We start from the raw sequence: 19,909 nt of genomic DNA on the forward strand, positions 1-19,909 counted from the left end.
TACAACCCAGTATTATATACTCAATATTGGCTTTTTGCTATAAGTGAATGTTTGCGGCGTAGTCTTACTCGCTAAGGACTCGGTAGACATTTTTAGTAATGGCATGCTGAAATTATTTACTAATAAGTCAAAACAGTCAGTGACTTTTAAACACATATAAACATATATCGGCTTCCTGTATAGTGTATTCGCCATGGCGTAAGAAAGTAACATAACAAACTAGGAAAAAGTACGATTACTGTGCCAATATCAAACATGGCTGACGCTTATACCCCTGAGTAAGTGCGCATGTTTGTGACGTAGTCAGATCGCGCGCAGCTACACGCTCGAAAGATCAGCTGGGAAGTCCAGAAGAATATCCTGGGTTTTAAAGAGTGATCGATAACGTGAAAAAGATGAACAACCGACTGCAGGAAATACGCGCCAGGCAGAAACTGCGCAGGAAGCTGCTCGCCCAGCAGGTTGTACAAATTCATACGTCCCAAGTGTCATTGTTTCCGAGAAACAGTCCGTCGTTCATTGCATTGCTCTTTTTGCAGGTTAGAGCAATAGAGATTTGTCACAGAGATCCTCTGCAAAGTGGATTCAAAATGTAGTTAAACCTTAGTTTGCCTTAATTCCTTCCTTTCCATGTCTTATGTGACAAACAATTGGCACAAGGCCCTGATTCCTCCTACAACACACCCCATTGCCATCTAGTCATGCCAGCCATGTCCAAGAGGTATCTATCTTCCTCATGTGACGTGATTGGAGTTGTGTGTTTTACACATTGGAATCATTCTGCACATTTATTTGTTAAAATACAGTATGTGTTGAAATCCTGCATGTGTTGCTTGTTGACAAACAAAACAGTTGTTGCTCTCCTACCAGCGTATGATTACTGAAAGACGGTAGCGTGGTGGATAATACCGCATTTGCTCAATTATTAGGGAAAAAAGACTGGATATGACTGCCCTAAAGGAAAAATGTTTTAGTGGTACATATTAATTCACATGTAAACAATTTTTAATATTTAATAAAAACTGATTGAAAAAAATGTTGGTTTTTTTTGTTTGCCAACCTGCCCCCATTTACGCACATGTTCCCCACGTCTTGCCCCCATTTACGCACATGTTCCCCACGTCTTGCCCCCATTTACGCACATGTTCCCCACGTCTTGCTACTCTGCCCCCCAGATATGCTTTATACTTGCCTATATGCTACTCTGCCCCCCCCCCTCCAGAAATGCCTTTAACACCCTATATGCTGCTCTGCCTACAGAATGCCTTATATCCCTCCATATGCCACTCTGCCCTCCTCCCCCTGACTTACCACTGCTTCCCCAGACTTGTCCCAAGTACTTCAGACTCTCTGGTGTCTAGTGGGAGAGCAGCCAGTGGACGTCGGGGCGATGCACGTAGACAACCTCTGCTGCCCGTTAGTTCCGCGAGGACTTCTGTGACAGAGCACCGGCACCAGTCATAGAAGCCCCCAGAGGAAGTGCTGGCAGCAGCAGAGGCTACCAGAGAGGAGGATCCAGGTCCCCTGCAGTGCTGCAAGGGATCTGGATCTTAGTCTTGTAGTCAGACCTCTATTTGATAGTTCAACGGGAAACAAAGTTTGTTTTAACATGGTAAAATTAACTGCCTCTGAATTATATGTGCTGTACCTGGTGTAAATAATGGGAATTCCATTATAGTCTATATTTAGCTGCAGACAGCCCAAGTTTGGTCCTCTACTTTGGAACCATGGAATTTAGTAGTAAATCCAAATAATTTTTGAATGATTGATACCGTGCTGTTTCAGGTTGTACAGAAATTACGGTATATCGATATTCAACATTATTATTGTGCTGTAGAAACTATATCGCTTCTATATGTCTCTGTAGCTGTAATAACACGCTATTTTATTTTTTTGTCCTGTGCAGCTGGGAGCTGAAAGTGCCGACAATATTGGAGCTGTACTAAACAGCAAAGAGGAGCAAAGGGAGATAGCAGAAACAAGAGAAACTTGCCGGTAAGTCTACACCTGGCTGTTTGCCTCCTTAGGATCATGGGAGTTGTAGTTTTGGCAATGCTATGCTAGGACTTGATGTATTCAATGTGCCCCAATAAAATTTGGCTGTAGAATCTGTGGCCGCTTCCTAAACACATGGCCCTGGACTAGCTCCTCAATTAAAACCAAACTAGTTTTTGTGCGGTGAAGATCTTTTAGATATCTGCAGCCTGGTGTCCCCACGATGTATGTATCTTAAAAGGTGAACCTTTTGAATCTTGTACGCATGCTGTAGATCGTGGGGTAAGTGCAAGTCGTAAAGTGAGTCTATCATTCAATATGATGATGGTATACTTTAAATGCTGTGCCAAATTTCTCGCAAATATATCAATCCTGAAAGATCAAATTTCATTGGGTGTTACGTAAAAAAATTTGATTGTGGTACAAAGTTAAAAAAGCTGTTTTCAACCTGAGCCGATCAGAAGCAACATTCCGTCGTGAGTTATGGAGATAAGAGCTGTTTTCAAACTTTTGCTTTCAAATACTGGTTTAAATATAGTTCGAAGCTTTAACGTGTTACATTTTGTTACCTTACTGTCACACACCTGGAATCACCACTTGTTGTAAAGCCCAGACACCAATAATCATGTAAGTGGCCATTAATAAACATTTTCTTGTTCTGTGAAGTGCTTCGTATGACACAGCAGCTTCAGGTTCAAAGCGCAAGGTACCTGAAGAAGAAGCCAATGAAGAGGTGGTTGAGGAATGCAAGGTAAATACTTAAGGAGAAACGATGCTTATATTTTCAAAGTTGGTTTATTCTGTGGTATTACATCTCAAGGTAATTATAACATATACAATGAGAAATGACCTTAGCCCTTATAGTGCTGCTCATTTACAGTATCTTGACAATTCTTTAAGAGAACATTAAATACTTTTTTAGCAATTAATACAACATATTTAGCCATTCTTACTTGTTAAGTTGAATAAGAATAAGGAATTGGTCCCAAATGGTACAGGCAGCGGCAGTGTCCATAACACGCTTCAGTATGGTAAGTATGGATCTGACGGTACATATGGACACTGCTGGCCTCTTTATTGAAGGTGTTTTGTTGTGCCTGCTGGCTTGGAAGTGTGGCTTTTCTTTTATTCAAACTCTTCAGATAACAATGGTGCTCGCCTTCATTTTTATATACAGTGCCTTGCAAAAGCGCCCCCCTTAGCATGTTTCCTATTTTGTGACGTTACATCCTGGAATTAAAGTGGGTTTGTTGGAGGTTTGTATCGTTTAGTTTACACAACATGCAAAATATTTTGTATTGTGAAACAAACAAGAAAAAAGACAAACAGAACGCTTGAGCATACATAACTATTCAGCCCCCCAAAGTCGACACTTTGTAGAGCCACCTTTTACAGCAATTACAGCTGCGAGTCTCATGGGCTACGTCTCTATAAGCTTGCCACATCCAGCCGCAAAGGCAAAGCTTATAAAAGTGTTAAAATTGTAAAAGGTAAAGTTTAGTGTTATTCATTTTCAAACCTTCAACTGTAAGAGTTTGGTGGAGCTGATAAGATGGCTGAGAGTCTTAGGAGTAGCAGTGCACAGCAGCGAGTGAGACAGAGATTGCATGTCCCTGTTGGAAAATCTATGTACATTCATTAGTCTAATGTTCAAAAAGTCACTTTTTTTGCTGATTTCCCTTTCAGGATACAGTTGAACCACAAAAAGAGGAGGAAAATCTGCCTTATAAGGAAGAAATTTATAAAGACTCCAGCACCTTTTTAAAGGTATGTAAAGAAATACTTTTACAAATAACTACGTATGACATCATTGTAGAGAGCCAAATGAAATGTGTGCTTTCCTGAATAATTTCTAAATGCTGCTGGATGTGCGGCATAGCTCATGTCATGCAGTTTAGTGACGTTTTCACTCATGTCTGCATTAATAAACATAGTGCTGCTTTAGCGCTAAATCTAGCCACCTGGGAGAAGAGCTCACTAGTATCTGTAATGGTTATACATGTAGACATCTGGTCATTATGCACTTACATTAAATCAAACCAAATGGGGTACACTGTCCTATTAGGTCATCTTTGTTGGAAGAAATCTATACTTCCGAACACTTACTGCAAGGTAGGTTTATATTAAGGTGACTTGGCCTTTACAGATCAATAATGATGAAGTATTCAAGAACATTTCAAGATTAAAACGGGATGTGTTCGATTTATTTTCTGATTTGAGACCTGAGTAACATCAGAGTATTTAAGTGTTTAATTTGTTCCATGTGGCGTCTCTTATCCAGTAAGGACCAGTGATAAAGCAGTAAAATTCTAGATTTTACTCAGTTTGTTCTAAAAGAAAAACGTTCCATGTTTCTTTTACAGTGTGAGTGTGTGAGAGAGGGATAGAGTATGTGCGAGAGAGTGTAAGTGGGTAAACGTTGCAAGGTGTCTAATTCAATCCAAACCCATCATATGTTTAAAATATCGATGGTTCTATCATAGTTTTCTCTTTGCACGGTTGACACATTATAAGATGGACGATTAAACGCAAATCCAAATCATACAAAATATGAGTTTTATCTCTGTTTTCAGGGAACCCAAAGCCTGAATCCTCACAATGATTACTGTCAGCATTTTGTTGATACAGGACACAGACCGCAGAACTTCATTCGAGATGTTGGTATGTTTGTTTCATGCAGGCACCCCTTAAACAGCGTGTACGTAATTCGTCGGGTCTTTTCCTTTGTTGAAACTGTGCTTCGTTACAAGGCCGGGACATCTTGCTGAATCCTTTGGTCATAACTGTTTAATGACGACAGGTTAAATATCTAGAACTTTTATTACCAGCAAATGGTCGTATTTGGAACCCTGATATTCCAGAATGCTTGAATGATCTGGTTTTAGCAAAACCCAACCCCAAGTAATTAACAATAATCAATATACATGATTAACAGACCGCTATCACTCAGGCTGTGATGCATACACGAAGGTATTGTGCCAAGTGACATGAAATGACAGTTCTGTACATACCTTACACTTTATTTTTGTTATAGAACCAGTTAACATATTTTATTGGATTTCTATTTCTACAGGATTAGCAGACAGATTTGAAGAATACCCCAAATTAAGGGAGCTGATCAGGCTGAAGGATGAACTAATAAGTAAATCCAATACTCCACCAATGTAAGAGCATGTTTCTCAACTCTATCTACATGTAAAGAGTTCCAACATTGCGATCACATGTACTCTAGTTTTTGTGTCCCCGTTAACCTTGTATGTACAATAGGCTGGACTGTGTCTAGAACAGTGTAAGCACAAGTATAGTTTGGGGTACGCTGGTAAATGTCTCTATAGGTAATGCTAAGACTGTTGGTTTAATTAAATTGTGTAGCGTCTGGTTTTGTGCGGTAGTGTAGCTGTGGGAAGACGTGAGGATATAAGGAGCTTATCTATAAAAAGTGATTCTATTGCAAAGTTTGAGAAGTGAGTTTCCTGCTGATTGGACCATTCCATTGGTTGCTACGGTGATAAGATCACTTTACAGCCAAATTCATACACGCACAGACTTGATGCCTATTCTAGAGACCATCTAATTGAACTGCTTCTTTTGAGGTCTGTTGAGATTAGATCGTCTTGAATGGAGCTTAACCCCTTTTCACAATTGTTTCATCCTTTACTCCTCATCTTATAGTGGGTTAAATCTACTCTGTTTTTTTTTACCACTTTCCATGACAATCACAATGCCCGTTTTTTTATATTTCAAAATAAGGTACTTGCAAGCAGACCTGGAAACCTTTGATCTGCGAGAGCTGAAAAGCGAGTTTGATGTGATCCTTCTGGAGCCTCCGCTCGAGGAGTATTACAGAGAGACTGGTATCGCAGCTAATGAAAAGTGGTGGACCTGGGAAGATGTAAGTTATGAATATTGTTTCTTGATTTACTTTTTAATTCGGGATTATTGTTTACATGTTTAAACATGCACCGTATGTAATACGAGTACATACATAACAGTTGTCGCATATAGTAGTTTCATTAATATTTATGTTAACCCAACACAGTGACTCTCCTGCATGTACTTCTGTATAGTGTACTACTGAGCCATTTTGACTAAATGAATTGCATTGGATTTGAAGCTTTTAGGGCTACTCGGATCTAAAACCAGAAATGCTCCTATATTTATAAAATTATATTCACTCAGGGCTGCAACTAACGATTATTTTAATAATCGATTAGTTGGCCGATTATTTTTTCGATTAATCGGATAAAAAAAAACAATATGCAAATTTTTTGTTTATTTAAAATAATTTAATGAACTGGATGTTAAAAAACAACTTAAAATTTACATTAACATTCTTATTTTGTTATGATGTAATAAAAAAACAATATTTTCAAAGTACAAAAACCCAAACACCATATTTATGAAACAAAATAACCCCAAACATTCTGAAAAGAGGTGGACTATTACTGTTCAAGAAACTTTGCCCCAGCCCTGGTACTTTGCACCCAGCACTTTGCACCCAGCCCTGGCACTTTGCACCCAGCACTTTGCCCCACCCCTGGCACTTTGCACCCAGCCCTGGCACTTTGCACCCAGCCCTGGCACTTTGCACCCAGCCCTGGCACTTTGCACCCAGCCCTGGCACTTTGCACCCAGCACTCAGCACTTTGCACCCAGCCCTGGCACTTTGCACCCAGCCCTGGCACTTTGCACCCAGCCCTGGCACTTTGCACCCAGCCCTGGCACTTTGCACCCAGCCCTGGCACTTTGCACCCAGCACTTTGCCCCTGCACCCAGTCTCCAACTCTGCCCTGCCCCCACATTCTGCCCTGCCCCCACACTCACACCCTGCCCCCACTCTGCCCTGCACCCACACTCACACCCTGCCCTGCATCCACACCCCCACTCTGCCCTGCACCCAGTCTCCCACTCTGCCCTGCACCCCCACCCCCACTCTGCCCTGCACCCAGTCTCCTGCCCTGCCCCCACACTCACACCCTGCCCTGCATCCCCACCCCCACTCTGCCCTGCGAACCGCTCTGTGCGAACGGAGCCACTCGCACAGAGCGAACCGCTCTGTGCGAACGGAGCCACTCGCACAGAGCGATTCGCACAGACATGAAGAATACTTACCTCCGGAACGCGTCACATCCGTCACGCAGTGCAGAGCGTGTAGCGGAAGCAGGGAACGCTCGCGGAGGTAAGTAAAAGGAGCCAACAACGAATCGATCACTCGATTAATCGATAACGGAAATTGTCGACAACGATTTCCGTTATCGATTATTATCGATTTTATCGATTCGTTGTTTCAGCCCTACACTCAGTCACAGCAAAATTACGATTAAGATTACATGAACAATTTGTAATTAGTCATCCAAAAAAAGGGTCTAATTTTTACCAAATCGGCTAATTTCCATTCCACAGCCTTTGGCTTTATATTCTCTACATTGAATTATGCTCAAGTGGGCCTTCTGGGTCCCCTAAATATTATTGCAAGAAAAAAAATATCAACAAGGACTACCACGATCAATTAAATTAAATGTATTGGGCCTTCTTACAGCATCACTGCAGAGTAAAGGAGCATCCAATAGGTGGCGCTAGCAGTACACTTCATACAAATCGACACACAGTATGTTGTACACTGATTGTGTAGGCTGTCATGACACTGCTCTCCAATGTTGTGTACACAAAGTATGAACAAGCACACTTTATCGTGAATACATATCAGCAAAAGGAATATAATGAAATAAGCCAAAGAAATAAATTTTAAAAAAAGTACATTGTGTGTATATAGTAACACACGATTGTGTTGGCTGCTAAATGTGTAATGGTACGAGGAGGTGAATGAGTTAATGCAGTACATTGAGTAATGGTTACATCACACATGCACATCATGATCATAATAACTTACTATAAAAAGCACTCTCCCCATGAAATGCCTCCATGGGTGATTCTTTTTAAAGCCAAGCAGATTCATAAAGAAAAGTCTGTATTACGATAAAATGTGAGTCTCGCTTATTTCCAGCTTGTATTTGGATGCTGCTTATAAATGTATTTGATTCCGTAGTGTAAGAAGGTCTAATTTAACTTTAAATGTATATGCTCATGGAAATCATCTTTCCAGTACCTGACACATCGGTCTAAATCGGTGTGAATAATTCAGGATTAAGAGGATTATCTTCTTGGTATGAGGCTCCACCTGAGATGCTGCATTGATTTGCAGCAGTGTGTTGGGTGAAAATCTCCTTTTATCTCCTTTTTTGCCAGACAATCTCCGTTTATTGTGTTTGCCGGCTGTGGGATAAGTGCTGTGAGCAAAGGTCAGCTCGGCCACAGACATATTATCAGTAAAAGGAATTGCTTGAAACCCCATATGTATCGCTTGTCCAGAGAAATCAACTCTTCAAACAGCTTGATTCTTTCTCAGAATTTTTATTTCATATTTTTTTTTTTATAACATAACAGAATTTGAGCAGAAATAAGTTACGCATAATATATTTAGTTTTTTTAATTGGTCGTTTTTAGAGCTTTGACCATGTTTACCTCTCGTGAGGCATCTGAAGTGCCCGTTGATCCTTTAAATTTGCAGGTTAATTTCACAAGCGGGTTTCGTGTGCACGCTTTCTCTTTTTATCATTATTTTCTCTCTCTCCGTTACGGATACTGAGCTGCTTCTGCATTTACAAATCAAATATGTTATTGTGAAAACTTGCATTCCATTGAAAAGCCTTTTGGGGCTTACCACTAAGTACAAAGTAGGGGCTATAGCTATACGAAAGAGTTCTATAACTGAGTTTGAGTATTCTCTTTTTCACTTTTAGATAATGAAGTTGGATATAGAAGGCATCGCAGGCTCAAGAGCCTTTGTGTTTTTGTGGTGCGGCTCTGGAGAAGGTCTGGATTTTGGCAGAATGGTGAGGAATTATTATGCTAATCCCCGGTATAGTGCCCCAGTTTAACAGGTAAATGTAAAAAAAAAAAAAAATATAACAAAAAAAATGTTAGTATGCTCTGCTCAAAGCAACATACAAAGTAGAGGACAAGAGCAGGTGGGATGAAAATATGACATTGTCTCTTTATTTTGATGTTTCTTTCTAAAACCTTTAACTGTTTTGGATGTTTTATTCCAAGCTGTTTGCGGACTTCTGTTCATATGCCGCTACATTGAATATTGGAAATATCGGGCAAGAAATCCAATGCAATGTTCTTTGGAGACTGAATATTTATATTTCAAAATATCTTCCACAGATTATATTGCAAGATTAGCCAAACCTTGTTTTCTATTTTCTCCCTTTTTTGAAGTGTTTGCGCAAATGGGGTTTTAGGAGATCAGAAGATATTTGTTGGATTAAAACAAACAAAGACAACCCTGGAAAAACGAAGACATTAGATCCAAAGGCGATATTTCAGAGGACGAAGGTATGGTACCTCCTTATTTTAGTTCAACCGCTGTCTGATTTATTCATGAGTTATCCAAGCAGGCTGAAACATAGAAAGAATGGTTTTCTATGGCACTAATATAAAAGTATTTCACGGTTTAGCTACATTTATCTAGGTATGTAGCTCATGCTAATACTTTCTATGTTCCTATAGGAGCATTGCCTCATGGGTATAAGAGGAACAGTGCACCGCAGTACTGACGGAGACTTCATCCATGCAAATGTCGACATTGACCTCATCATCACTGAGGAACCTGAAATTGGCAACATAGAGAAGCCTGTTGAGATTTTTCACATCATTGAACATTTCTGTCTGGGAAGGAGACGACTTCACCTTTTTGGACGGGACAGCACAATAAGACCAGGTCCTCGTTTCTTGTATACATTTTGAAACTTGTTTTAATGTGTTACACGGTACAAAATGATGTGCCTTCCCTTTGTGGAATCGTGAACACTGACATTAACGGAGACCGTTCTTTTACATTCTGGGTGCTTTTGTGATCTCCTGAGTGAGTCGTCACTGTGGTTCGCTGGAGTCCCAGAGCCTTAGTAATGGCTTTATTTTTTAACCCTTTCCAGGCTGATAAATGTCATCTGTTCTTGAATTTCTTCAGATGGCCGCGTCGTGTGCTGCCTTCTGATACCTTTTTAGCCCACATCACATTGCAAGACGATATGAATAATTAATTGGTTGATTTAGTTACTATGGGGGCAATTACTTTTTAACATGGGCTTTTTTTGTGTCTATTCGGCTTATGTTTGTCTAATAAAATTAGTTTGGTTTGAAACATTCAAGTGTAACAAATATTCAGAAATAAAAGCTATCGAGAAGAGGCAAATTCTTTTTTACAGCGTTGCGTGTGTAGCAGAAAATATTCACGTGGTATATTTTGCATGACGGGTCCACTATAAGGGTATACTTGTTTGTCCTCCAACATAAACTTGTTAATTTTCCCTCCCTCGCATATGCTTATCCTGTGTTTTGTTTTTTCCTCTTTTTAGGTTGGCTGACCGTTGGTCCTACACTTACAAACAGCAACTTTATTTCAGAGACTTTTGCTTCGTATTTCACTGCTCCCAATACCCCTCTGACTGGATGCACGGAGGAGATTGAGAGACTGCGCCCCAAGACGCCTCCACCTAAATCAGACCGTGGGTTTGGCGCATCCAGAGGCGGTGGGCGAGGTGGACCTTCGGCGGGCCGTGGAGAAAGAGGAAGAGAAAGGAACCGTGGCAGTTTTAGGGGCGATAGGGGAAATTTCCGAGGACGTGGTGGACCGCACAGGGGAGGATTTGCCCCTCGCTGATTCATTCCAAAATTAGTTTGTTTTTTTAAAAATGTTCTTTTAACCTTTAAATCCTTTACAAAAAAACAACCCATTCAGTTTAGAAAGGATGCAACTTAAAGTTTTGAATGTGATGCAACTTTTTGAAAACTGTAAGAAAAAAACTCTTTGCTAATAAATATTTTTTTTATTTAACAAGGAATGAACTCGTGACTCACAGGTCAATTAAATGCTCATAAAGATTTTTTTTTTTATGATGTTGTTTACTAAAAAAGAGCCCCTGCAAACTGTTGTATGTATTTCTGTGATTCCCCACAGTGCTAAAATGTTCTAGTTCTTTCATTCATTGTTCTTTCATTCATTACAGACAGGGACACCCTTACCTTAATTGTTCCAAACACTTTTTAGGACACCTTCATTACTTTTACTGATTTGTACAAATTCTCTGCCTTACGACAAGTTTCTGCCTCTTTTATACAAGCGCACTAGTGATTCTCGACTGTTTTCTTAATATCATCCTTAACCAAGGGTACTGCGGGGTTCCATCACGATCCATACTACCCTGCTTAAAGCATCTTTTAAAGCTTTCAAATCAGTGGGATCTGTTCACCATCTGCTATACCCGAGTAATGTTAGGATGGTGACAGCTTCATTTCTATACCGTGTGGAACATTGTCCTAAACAGGGGAAAAAATGAAAACATTTTGCTATTTCACAAGGTATCGTACATTTATTTAAAGACCTAACAATCACAAAATATCTTCCCGCAGAGGATAAAACACAGACTTTACAAAACATTTTACTTATAAGGCACTGTAATGTCGCTTCTTTAGCCTGCAGTGTCGGACATTGAGTCTATGGCTAAAGTGGGATGTATTTGCAACCATTCATCCAACTGCAAGAAAACTTGATTGTATTCTTACTGTGATCTTTTCAAATGAGAACATACCACAGAGTGACACAAATCCAATATCATTGGTTATAACGGTCCTTATGACATCTGATTATGGCTCGCAAAACCGATTTATTTTTAACAAAGTCAGTTTGATTCAACTGAAAACTACTCATTCTATGAAAAGGTTGTTTTTGCAACCTGGACACCTCCATTCAATGACACATTGCAAACTATCGTTCATACCTGTAGGGATTTATCTATCGCATCTTGAGATGAGAGAAACCGTTTCAATGAATCCGCTTCACTATGAATTATGAAGAGCCAAGCCAGTCCTGCATAACCAACATGAATTGTGGATAATGCCTCACCAATTTGACTAATCGCCAAGATGGGCCAAGCTCTATCCTGCCAGGAGAAACCCAGGGTTGGCCTTTCTTAATATTGAAGTCATGTTGAATGATTCATCTTACCATAGCACTAAACTCGTGCTTTCATGGACAACCACCATAGATGGTTACAAATGAAAAAGCTTAATGTCATTTCTAATCTACTAACTACCGCAGATCCTGCCACAGAAGACAATGTTTGACATTCATCGTAATTCATAATGAATGCAGGAATTCAAAACCTACTTGTGTGGCGATCAGAAGGATTTTTTTAATAGTTAAATTACTAACTAATGTTGATGTATGTTTTATGAATTATAAAATGCTTCTTGGTGCAAGATGCCCAAACTTGCAGAAGCAAAAAAGTAATGGAGTTAATCCATTGATCACGCCGAACATTAACAAAGTCAAATCAGCAAGCTGTGAATACTGCTCACTGTTCAATCTTAAAAAATATACTTGGAATTTCTATAAAACTACAGTCATCATGCTAAATGTTGAAATTATAAATTACATATTTCATTCCTGGATATGTTTTATTTTGTCTCTAAAATGCATCCAACGCATAAAAGACTACTGTCAAGGGAACTCATCCAATGATCAATCCTCGTGTATTATCATTAAATCGGTAGCCAATTTTGGATACTGATGCAACCTGCCATAGTTAAGACATAGTCCGTTCATATATTTCTGTATGATGGGGATGCAGCATATTTATGGCTCACAGGGTATGTGGATTAAAGAAAGCACCAGGTAAAGAACAGTTAAAAAAAAAAGTAACCAAACTTTCTTAGTAAAATTATAGAAAATATTTAAGAACATTGAAATTTGTATTAGGCCATGTCCATTTTAGTTACTCCTGCTCCATACGCAACAAAGGGACTACCTACTGAAAATGTTGAGGTCTTCTAGCTGAAGGAACGTCATGTTAAAGGCAGGCAGTGATATAAACAAGCAGGCTGGGGCAATAAAAGGGTGGGTAGACTTGAAGAAACAACTCGGAAATAGAAATATATGCGGACATCTAAAAAGGAATCTGCACTTCTTCTTTAGCTGAGAAGCTGACGTATTTCCTTGTGAACACAACAGAGGAAATCCATGTAAGAGGCTCCTCCTAACAGACTTTTATCTTCTACGAGGAGCTGGCGGAACGGCATCTCTGCCTTATCCTTCTGCTTCACTATGACGAGCTGAAGAAGAATAATAGGGGATGTTGCAGGTTAATATAAATTAGATCCAGTCAAATATGTTGTACATACTATATTATATATATATATATATATAGTATCTCCTTTGACATGCCTTATTTGATGTGCTTGTTTACAGCATACCCTATATGGTAACCATAGTAATCTGGTAACGATGTGTTTGAAGGGAGTTATAAAAAGGTCTGATGAGCAGCATACTGTATTAACTCTTTAGTGTTGCACGCTCAAAGCACGCCACACACGTTCAAAGCATACAACTTACCTTCATAGAGTGTTCACATTTGTTCTGGATGTTTTCAATAATTGAGCGCAGTTTCTTAGAATGAGGGCTGTCCACTTCAGGAAGTAATGTCTGTGATAAAAGCGTATATTAAGTAAAACAAGATGATGCAAAAATATTAATAAAAAAATAAAATGACTGATACATGATAATTAATGCATGCATTTACACAGTTGGACTGTTGTGCTTGACCATACAGTAGAAGTAAAAGAAATTACTTTTATTGGGGAGAGTATATAAAAAAAAAAGTGCTGTTCTGTACACCTTGAAATTTAAAAAAGCTGACTTAATTTATACTTTGAGTAATTAAACAATTAACCAACCATATAAACATACTATATTGAAAGTATTCAAATTATAACGTTCAGGCAAAATTTAATGGGTGATGAGTTTCCTCACTGAAAAGGTTTATACATTCAGTGTGACAAAGTTGTCTAGTAAAGAATCTATGAACCCAAACACTAAGCTCTGTAGCTTAAAGTGTAATCATTGCACTGCTGTAAAGGGCCAAACGGGCCAGCTAAGGTGGGTGCATGGCTCCCAGACACAACATTAAACGAGGTGCCCAGCGGGATCACGTAGGGAACAGAGTGCGAGCGGCTCTAACTTACTGCTTCTGGTGTGATGTGTGCAAAGGAAGGGACATTGAAGATTCCTTGGATGAATTCAGGAGGAGAGCTGACCCCCAGCCACAGGAACATACATATTCCGTTGGCTAACAGGAACATTCCTCCTTCAGACAGCCGTTCCTCTGAGCAGCGCACTGCTGCTGGGGCAGCATCGCTCTTTGTGTCCATCGTATGCTACGTGAAAGTGAAAAACAATTGTTAAACGTCAAGGGCCACCTCTCACTTTTAAAGCATTAACAGCGTTACTTGAACATTGACAATCAAGTAATGCTAGAATATTGTTCATGACTAGTGCAACATGACTGCTACGGCAAAATTATACTTTCTCGTACGGATTTCATGAGCGATTAAATGGCTGACCACAAGATGTCCCCACTATAGTATCTGTAACAACAAGTGTAACCGCTGTGGAGTATTCCAGGGGTCTGTGTCAAGAGGTCCTTTTAATTGATGATAAGAAGATAAGGAGTGTTATTATTTTTTTATATTTCTTATGTTTATTGCTTTTTACATATATGTTATAGACATTGTGTGTACAACATGAGATGAGACACAGTATATCCATACATATTATAGATTGACTTACAATCGGAAGAAGCAATGGGTAGAAGAAGAGCTGAGTACTGGCTACATCCATTGACATGACCAGCTGTCTCTGAAATGCTCGCTCGTCGGTGGGAACCTCTGGGCTTCCGATCAGCACGTCATTCTTTAACAAACAGTTCATGTAGACGGGGAGCACCTTCATCGAATCTGGGAGGATAAGCTGCAAAAATATACAGGATCTCACTTTTATTACACATCTGGTGCTATGTAAGAATTGAAAGCCTCATCGCATATTTATTGGTAATGAGAAAAGAGAGATGTTTAAATATCCACAGATACCATATTAACTGCCATATTCCTAGCATCAGTATACTTCTCTGTATCTGGGGAACTTCTGCTCTCCCATATTTCCAGCATAAATGTGTCTATATCTAGTAATTGTGTGGGTTTAAAAGAGCAACTGGCTAATGAGTTGGTACAGTATATTAGATGATGACTAAATGGACTAAGAAGGGGAAAATTCTATATAATACATACCAAAGACTAATTAATAGGTAATGAATGGGAAGAAAGAAGGTAGAGGGAGCAGAGAAAGGATACAGGCAGTAATACAGGCAGGAAGACACTGCAGCCCACCTGACTGACGGCTGATGGGCTGGCACAGTTCTTTCGGTAACACGCCAGTATGTGTGCTGTCTGACTGACCAGCACATCCCGAACCGTCTTCAATGGGTGATGCAGTATTGCTTTGTAAGCTACAAATAAAGGACATACAGTGAATATTTACCCCAAAACAAAAAAGCTTTACATTAAACTGACATTAAAGTACACGCACAATAAAATAGAGACAAGGGTTTAGCTGTAAAAGACTAGAAGCCTAAATGTGTGTAATATGTGACTTCAGCTCCCAGTAGCCCCACAGAATCAGTTTAAGCCAACATTGATACCAACAACATTAATATTTGTACCCTTTATATTTATAATTATTATAGCTTAGAAATGCATTTTAGCAGTGATTTTCATAGTGATCTTATTTGCAGTAAAAAAACAAACCAGATTTTGCGATAAACCAGATTTTGCAGAACAGCCCAAAAAGCTATTTAAGACAGTGTTCCATTTTACCTGATTTAGCAAAGAAATTGATGAGGGCGTCTGTCTCGCAGCTCTTATAGATATCCGCCATCTGGGAACTGCAATTCAGACTAATGTTGTGTACAAGCAGACGTCTTTGGCCGTTTATTGTTGTGTACAACAGGGCACACTGGAATGAAATAAACACAACGTAAGTATTGGAAACAACAGCAGGTACTGACTCAATGAGCTATGCTGGTTCAGCATCCAAACTGTTCATGGCTCAAATTAGTAAGGACTTGAACTGATACAGATTTACAAAAGAGGCAATTAAAGCCTACCCAGAGCGAAAACACCCATAAGACTATCTTCAGAAAGCCAGGTAACATGTGAGTAACTAACATCCATTCTGACAAGATCAAGAGGTGACTCCTCATACTAGAGCCAGTATTACTATGCATTGGATTTCCACCTGATGGATCTCCAAGCACAACTTGGTCATTCCCAACATTGTAATGCCTTCTTAAGCAAGCGTCTAACAAACGCCTTGAATAAATGTCGTTTTACACACAAGACTGAAATGTCAGTGTTGTGTACAGTTCAGACGCCGAAAAGTAACACGATTTTGAGTATAGGTGTAACAGAGCCAACAGAACCTGAGTTCCATCGTTTTATCGATCATGAAAGTACCTGGATTAAAGCCCCTGTGTCCTCACTAAGTTTGTCATCGTGCTTAAACTCCACTGTCACAGCTTTGTCACAGTCCACGGCAGCCATTTCAACATCAGTAGTATTATTCATAAAGATCCCACCAAAGAAGTCTGTTGGTCTGAAGCCTGTAAACAGAGAGAGGCACTAATGAATGTACTGAATGGAAGCCTATTAAGCATATGCACACAGTCCTCATGATATTCCATTTCGGATGTTGTTCTGAAAATAGTTTACATCTTCCAATTAGTCCCTCTGGTCATTATTGCAAGTTTGAGAAATCCTTGATTTGAAGGTAAATAAAAAAGAGTAACACGACATCAAAAGGCTTTACTTTGAAGCACTAGAAATGTTTTTGTTTTTTTTAATACCTACCGGTACTTGTTCGAACTCTCATGATGGCATCAAATCCAATTTGTTTCTCAATGTCCTTCCTGAGATCGTTTATAAATTGCTGACCATCGGTGTGCACCTAATGATACGGAAAGGAAAGGTGATTTAACTGTAAAGCAATATACAGTCACAGTAGATGGCTTCAAAACGCAATGTTTGTTCCCGGTGATATCTATTTCAAAGAAGCTTTAAATTTAAGCATGAACAAAACAATTCTCTTACGTTTGGAAGCAGGACACCATACTTTACTGGACCCAGTCTACCCTAAAGTCATTATATACTCCAAAAACAGTATGTGGTCACTTAACATTTAGAATAAAAGCTCTGAGTTGGCCAGGTTGTAAAGCTATGGAGAAATCACCTCCCAATAGAGCATCCACTAAGGTTGACATGGTGCATCTTGGGAGGACTTGCCCAGTTAATCACAGAGGGATCTCTTGGCAACAGGGTTGAATAAAGGAAAAAGCTTTTGGGGGATCTAGAAAGGTGACCCCAGTTGACATCAATGGACACTTGACTCAACGTAGCAGGGCTTTCAATAACTGGACATCCAATATATCTCTATATATGCTGTGTACAAGTTGTATGGTACCCCGCACCAGTGAGAATGAAAGGTCAGGTTTACCTGAAAGTGATTGTACTTGTACATCGTTCCTCCGGTGAGCATGGTCACAAGACCCATGGAAGCCACGTCGGCATACTGATTGGGGAAAAGAAATAGATCGACGCAGCACCCAGCAGCCACACAGTCTTTGGCCAGGTGCTCATAAACATTGTTCTGAGGCATGAAAAGTGTCTGTGGAACAAAGAAAAACATCTTCAAAATTGTGGCGTAAAATAAAGTTTATACAGTGAGTCTTGCATACTGTTAATTCATGAAGTTCCCCCATGTGTTTGTTTGTCATGTAGAAATCCAGTTTCTCTCAAAGTATACATTCTTTATACCCTTCTAAAAATGCTCTTTGTTTACAATTCTCCATTCATATGGGGAACAAAAATTCAGGAATATAACTGGAAAAATATTCAAATTGAAACACCAGTGGCCCGTAATTACCCCCAGGGTCTCCATATTGTCAATTTTTTTCCTGGGCACATCTAATGTTTACATGTTGCCGATCCTCGCCAATGAAGTGCTTCTCTGCATTATTGGAGAAAATGTTAATAGGTGTAAGCAGCACGTAAACATTAGATGTCTCTAGACAAAAAATGGGAAATATGCCATCACTAATTGCTTCTTGAATAGCAGATACTGTCCTTTACTAGGTGGCCAGCAGCTCGATACAGTAGCCACGTGCAGAAAAAATGCAATCCAACAGATTGGCTGTGAAATTATCATTAATCGACCGCTGACCACCCAGGCATACAAACATCTAACATAAAATGGGTAATATGTTCATGAAGTATGTAATTGCATTTCTCTTATCAAGTCTCCTAATTATGTAAACCAAGAATCCATCGGTTCCTGGTGGTGCTCAGAGTGAATAGTTGAAGTGGGGCTGCTACGGCTCAATATCTGGTCAGTATCTCTCACCAGAAGTGAGAGAGAACTGATAACATAAAAGGCTATATCAATAACAGACTATTACATGGAATAGAATACAAAAGCAGTTTCTCGTACACACATAAATAATGAAGTGAGATAGAAGAAATTAATAAACCAGTAAGAAGAATATGTAGCAGTGCATAAGATAGCATTGATCCACGGTATAAGAGAACAGAGTAATTAGTATTAGTGTCATTTAACACCAACATAGATGGAATAATTAGCTTGTCAAAGCAAACTATTAATTCTGAGTGCAAAATAGGTGATCATATTATTAGTCTGAATGACTAAAGTAAACATAATTATCATGGTATTAGAGTGAATTAGTATATGTGTGTGTGTGTGTGTGTGTGTGTAGAATAATTAGCATCCTAAAGCAAATTAATTCAGAGAAGAACAAACAGAGCATACTGTCAGGCTGATATTTGTGTTAATTGCATTGTTTAGGTGTTTGCAGCGAGCAGGAAATTTTGAAATGGTTAGACGTAGACTCACATCGCTGGTAGACAATTGCTTAGGTGGCATCTCTCAGCTAAACAGAACACACAATTCAACGTAATTAGCTACGCCTCGACAGTAACGGATTGCTGAGCTGCAGGAACAGGAGCTGCTAAAACATTACAACTTGTGGCGCTCATCCAAGGCCTGTCCCTAGAATATGAAAATATAGGCAGGCTGCAATGCTTCGTTATCTGTCATCTTCAGGAAAAATTACCTTTTCCTTGTCTGTGTTGATCAATTTTCTGTCGTCTCTGTTCTTCAGTTTTCCCGGGGCTTCGGCAGTTGGCAGCGATGAATGGAAGATGAACAGCTTTCCTGCGCAGTCCGCTGCCTGTTACACAGGATGCATTGTGTCAAAAAGCTTGCGTATAACCCCCATGGACCATTATAGATACTGTGTGTAGCACTCCATCTTAATCATTATTTACATTGCTGCTTCCCCTTTAACAAAATCACCTCTAAATTGTATATATGTTGCTGTTATTGCGCCTTCCCTATTTTAATGTGTTTCATCCTATTTCACTCTCGATGCCCACTCCTGTCTAATTTTGGTCTACATAAATATCAAAAAATCCAGTATTTAATCAATTGGGTTTGGTATTACTGAAATCAACAGTGGGTTATATTCACTAAATTCCAGTAGGAGTAATATTAATTGAATTGTTCACTCATAACTCAGTGAGATGAAATATTTAATTCCAACTCTAGATTGTAAGCGTGTTTGAGCAGGGCCCTCCAGTTAAGTTGTTATGTTATATACTACTTATCTTCTTTCTTCCTGACATTTCTTGACATGACTGGCTGCTCAAGCTGTCAATCATTGGCAGGAAAGTGCCCTTATTGAAGTTAATGGGAAGACTTTACAGATGTGCACTAAACAGATCCCTTCATGCAATATTCAGCAGAGTCAGAGCAGGAGCTGACCGGAGGTGGGAACATCGTCTGAGTGCATCTCATGCAGGGCATCTAACCATGGGGATGAGGACGGAGGCAAATGCATTTGGGGGATTCTGCAGAATCACCTACAATATGGTTGAAGTCTCCCTCTAA

The 19,909-nt window shown here is 39.5% G+C and overlaps 2 protein-coding genes across 2 annotated transcripts in view; one reads left to right on the plus strand and one right to left on the minus strand.

Moving 5' to 3' along the window:
* The first annotated feature begins 395 nt into the window (after positions 1-395).
* LOC149289360 (N(6)-adenosine-methyltransferase non-catalytic subunit METTL14) lies at positions 396-10,720 on the plus strand. The gene is made up of 11 exons (XM_089490782.1): positions 396-461; positions 1,907-1,995; positions 2,662-2,746; positions 3,682-3,762; positions 4,569-4,656; positions 5,069-5,159; positions 5,746-5,887; positions 8,796-8,888; positions 9,277-9,393; positions 9,568-9,778; positions 10,416-10,720. Exons 1-11 carry the CDS (start codon positions 396-398, stop codon positions 10,718-10,720), a joined length of 1,368 nt encoding a protein of 455 aa, XP_089346908.1.
* Positions 10,721-13,029: 2,309 nt separating this feature from the next.
* Positions 13,030-19,909, minus strand: part of LOC149289361 (protein transport protein Sec24D-like) — a 32,417-nt gene continuing 25,537 nt past the window's right edge. Inside the window, exons 13-22 of the mRNA XM_089490742.1 lie at positions 19,074-19,190; positions 17,441-17,611; positions 16,798-16,894; positions 16,405-16,550; positions 15,766-15,904; positions 15,280-15,398; positions 14,684-14,863; positions 14,080-14,271; positions 13,451-13,540; positions 13,030-13,170 (exon numbers count right to left, since the gene is read on the minus strand). Of these exons, the coding sequence (XP_089346868.1) occupies positions 13,030-13,170; positions 13,451-13,540; positions 14,080-14,271; positions 14,684-14,863; positions 15,280-15,398; positions 15,766-15,904; positions 16,405-16,550; positions 16,798-16,894; positions 17,441-17,611; positions 19,074-19,190 (1,392 nt within the window). The remainder of the gene's footprint in view (positions 13,171-13,450; positions 13,541-14,079; positions 14,272-14,683; positions 14,864-15,279; positions 15,399-15,765; positions 15,905-16,404; positions 16,551-16,797; positions 16,895-17,440; positions 17,612-19,073; positions 19,191-19,909) is intronic.

This window comes from Sceloporus occidentalis, unplaced genomic scaffold, assembly GCF_023333645.1.
Source record: "Sceloporus occidentalis isolate IW3139 unplaced genomic scaffold, rSceOcc1.0.p SCAF_46, whole genome shotgun sequence".
In the NCBI taxonomy this organism is placed as follows: domain Eukaryota; kingdom Metazoa; phylum Chordata; class Lepidosauria; order Squamata; family Phrynosomatidae; genus Sceloporus; species Sceloporus occidentalis.

Coding starts and splice junctions, on each gene's coding strand:
- LOC149289360 (XM_089490782.1), top strand. CDS start 396: ATGAACAACCGACTGCAGGAAATACGCGCCAGGCAGAAACTGCGCAGG. Junction 3,763..4,568: donor ACTCCAGCACCTTTTTAAAG/GTATGTAAAGAA, acceptor CTCTGTTTTCAG/GGAACCCAAAGCCTGAATCC. Junction 9,394..9,567: donor CGATATTTCAGAGGACGAAG/GTATGGTACCTC, acceptor ATGTTCCTATAG/GAGCATTGCCTCATGGGTAT.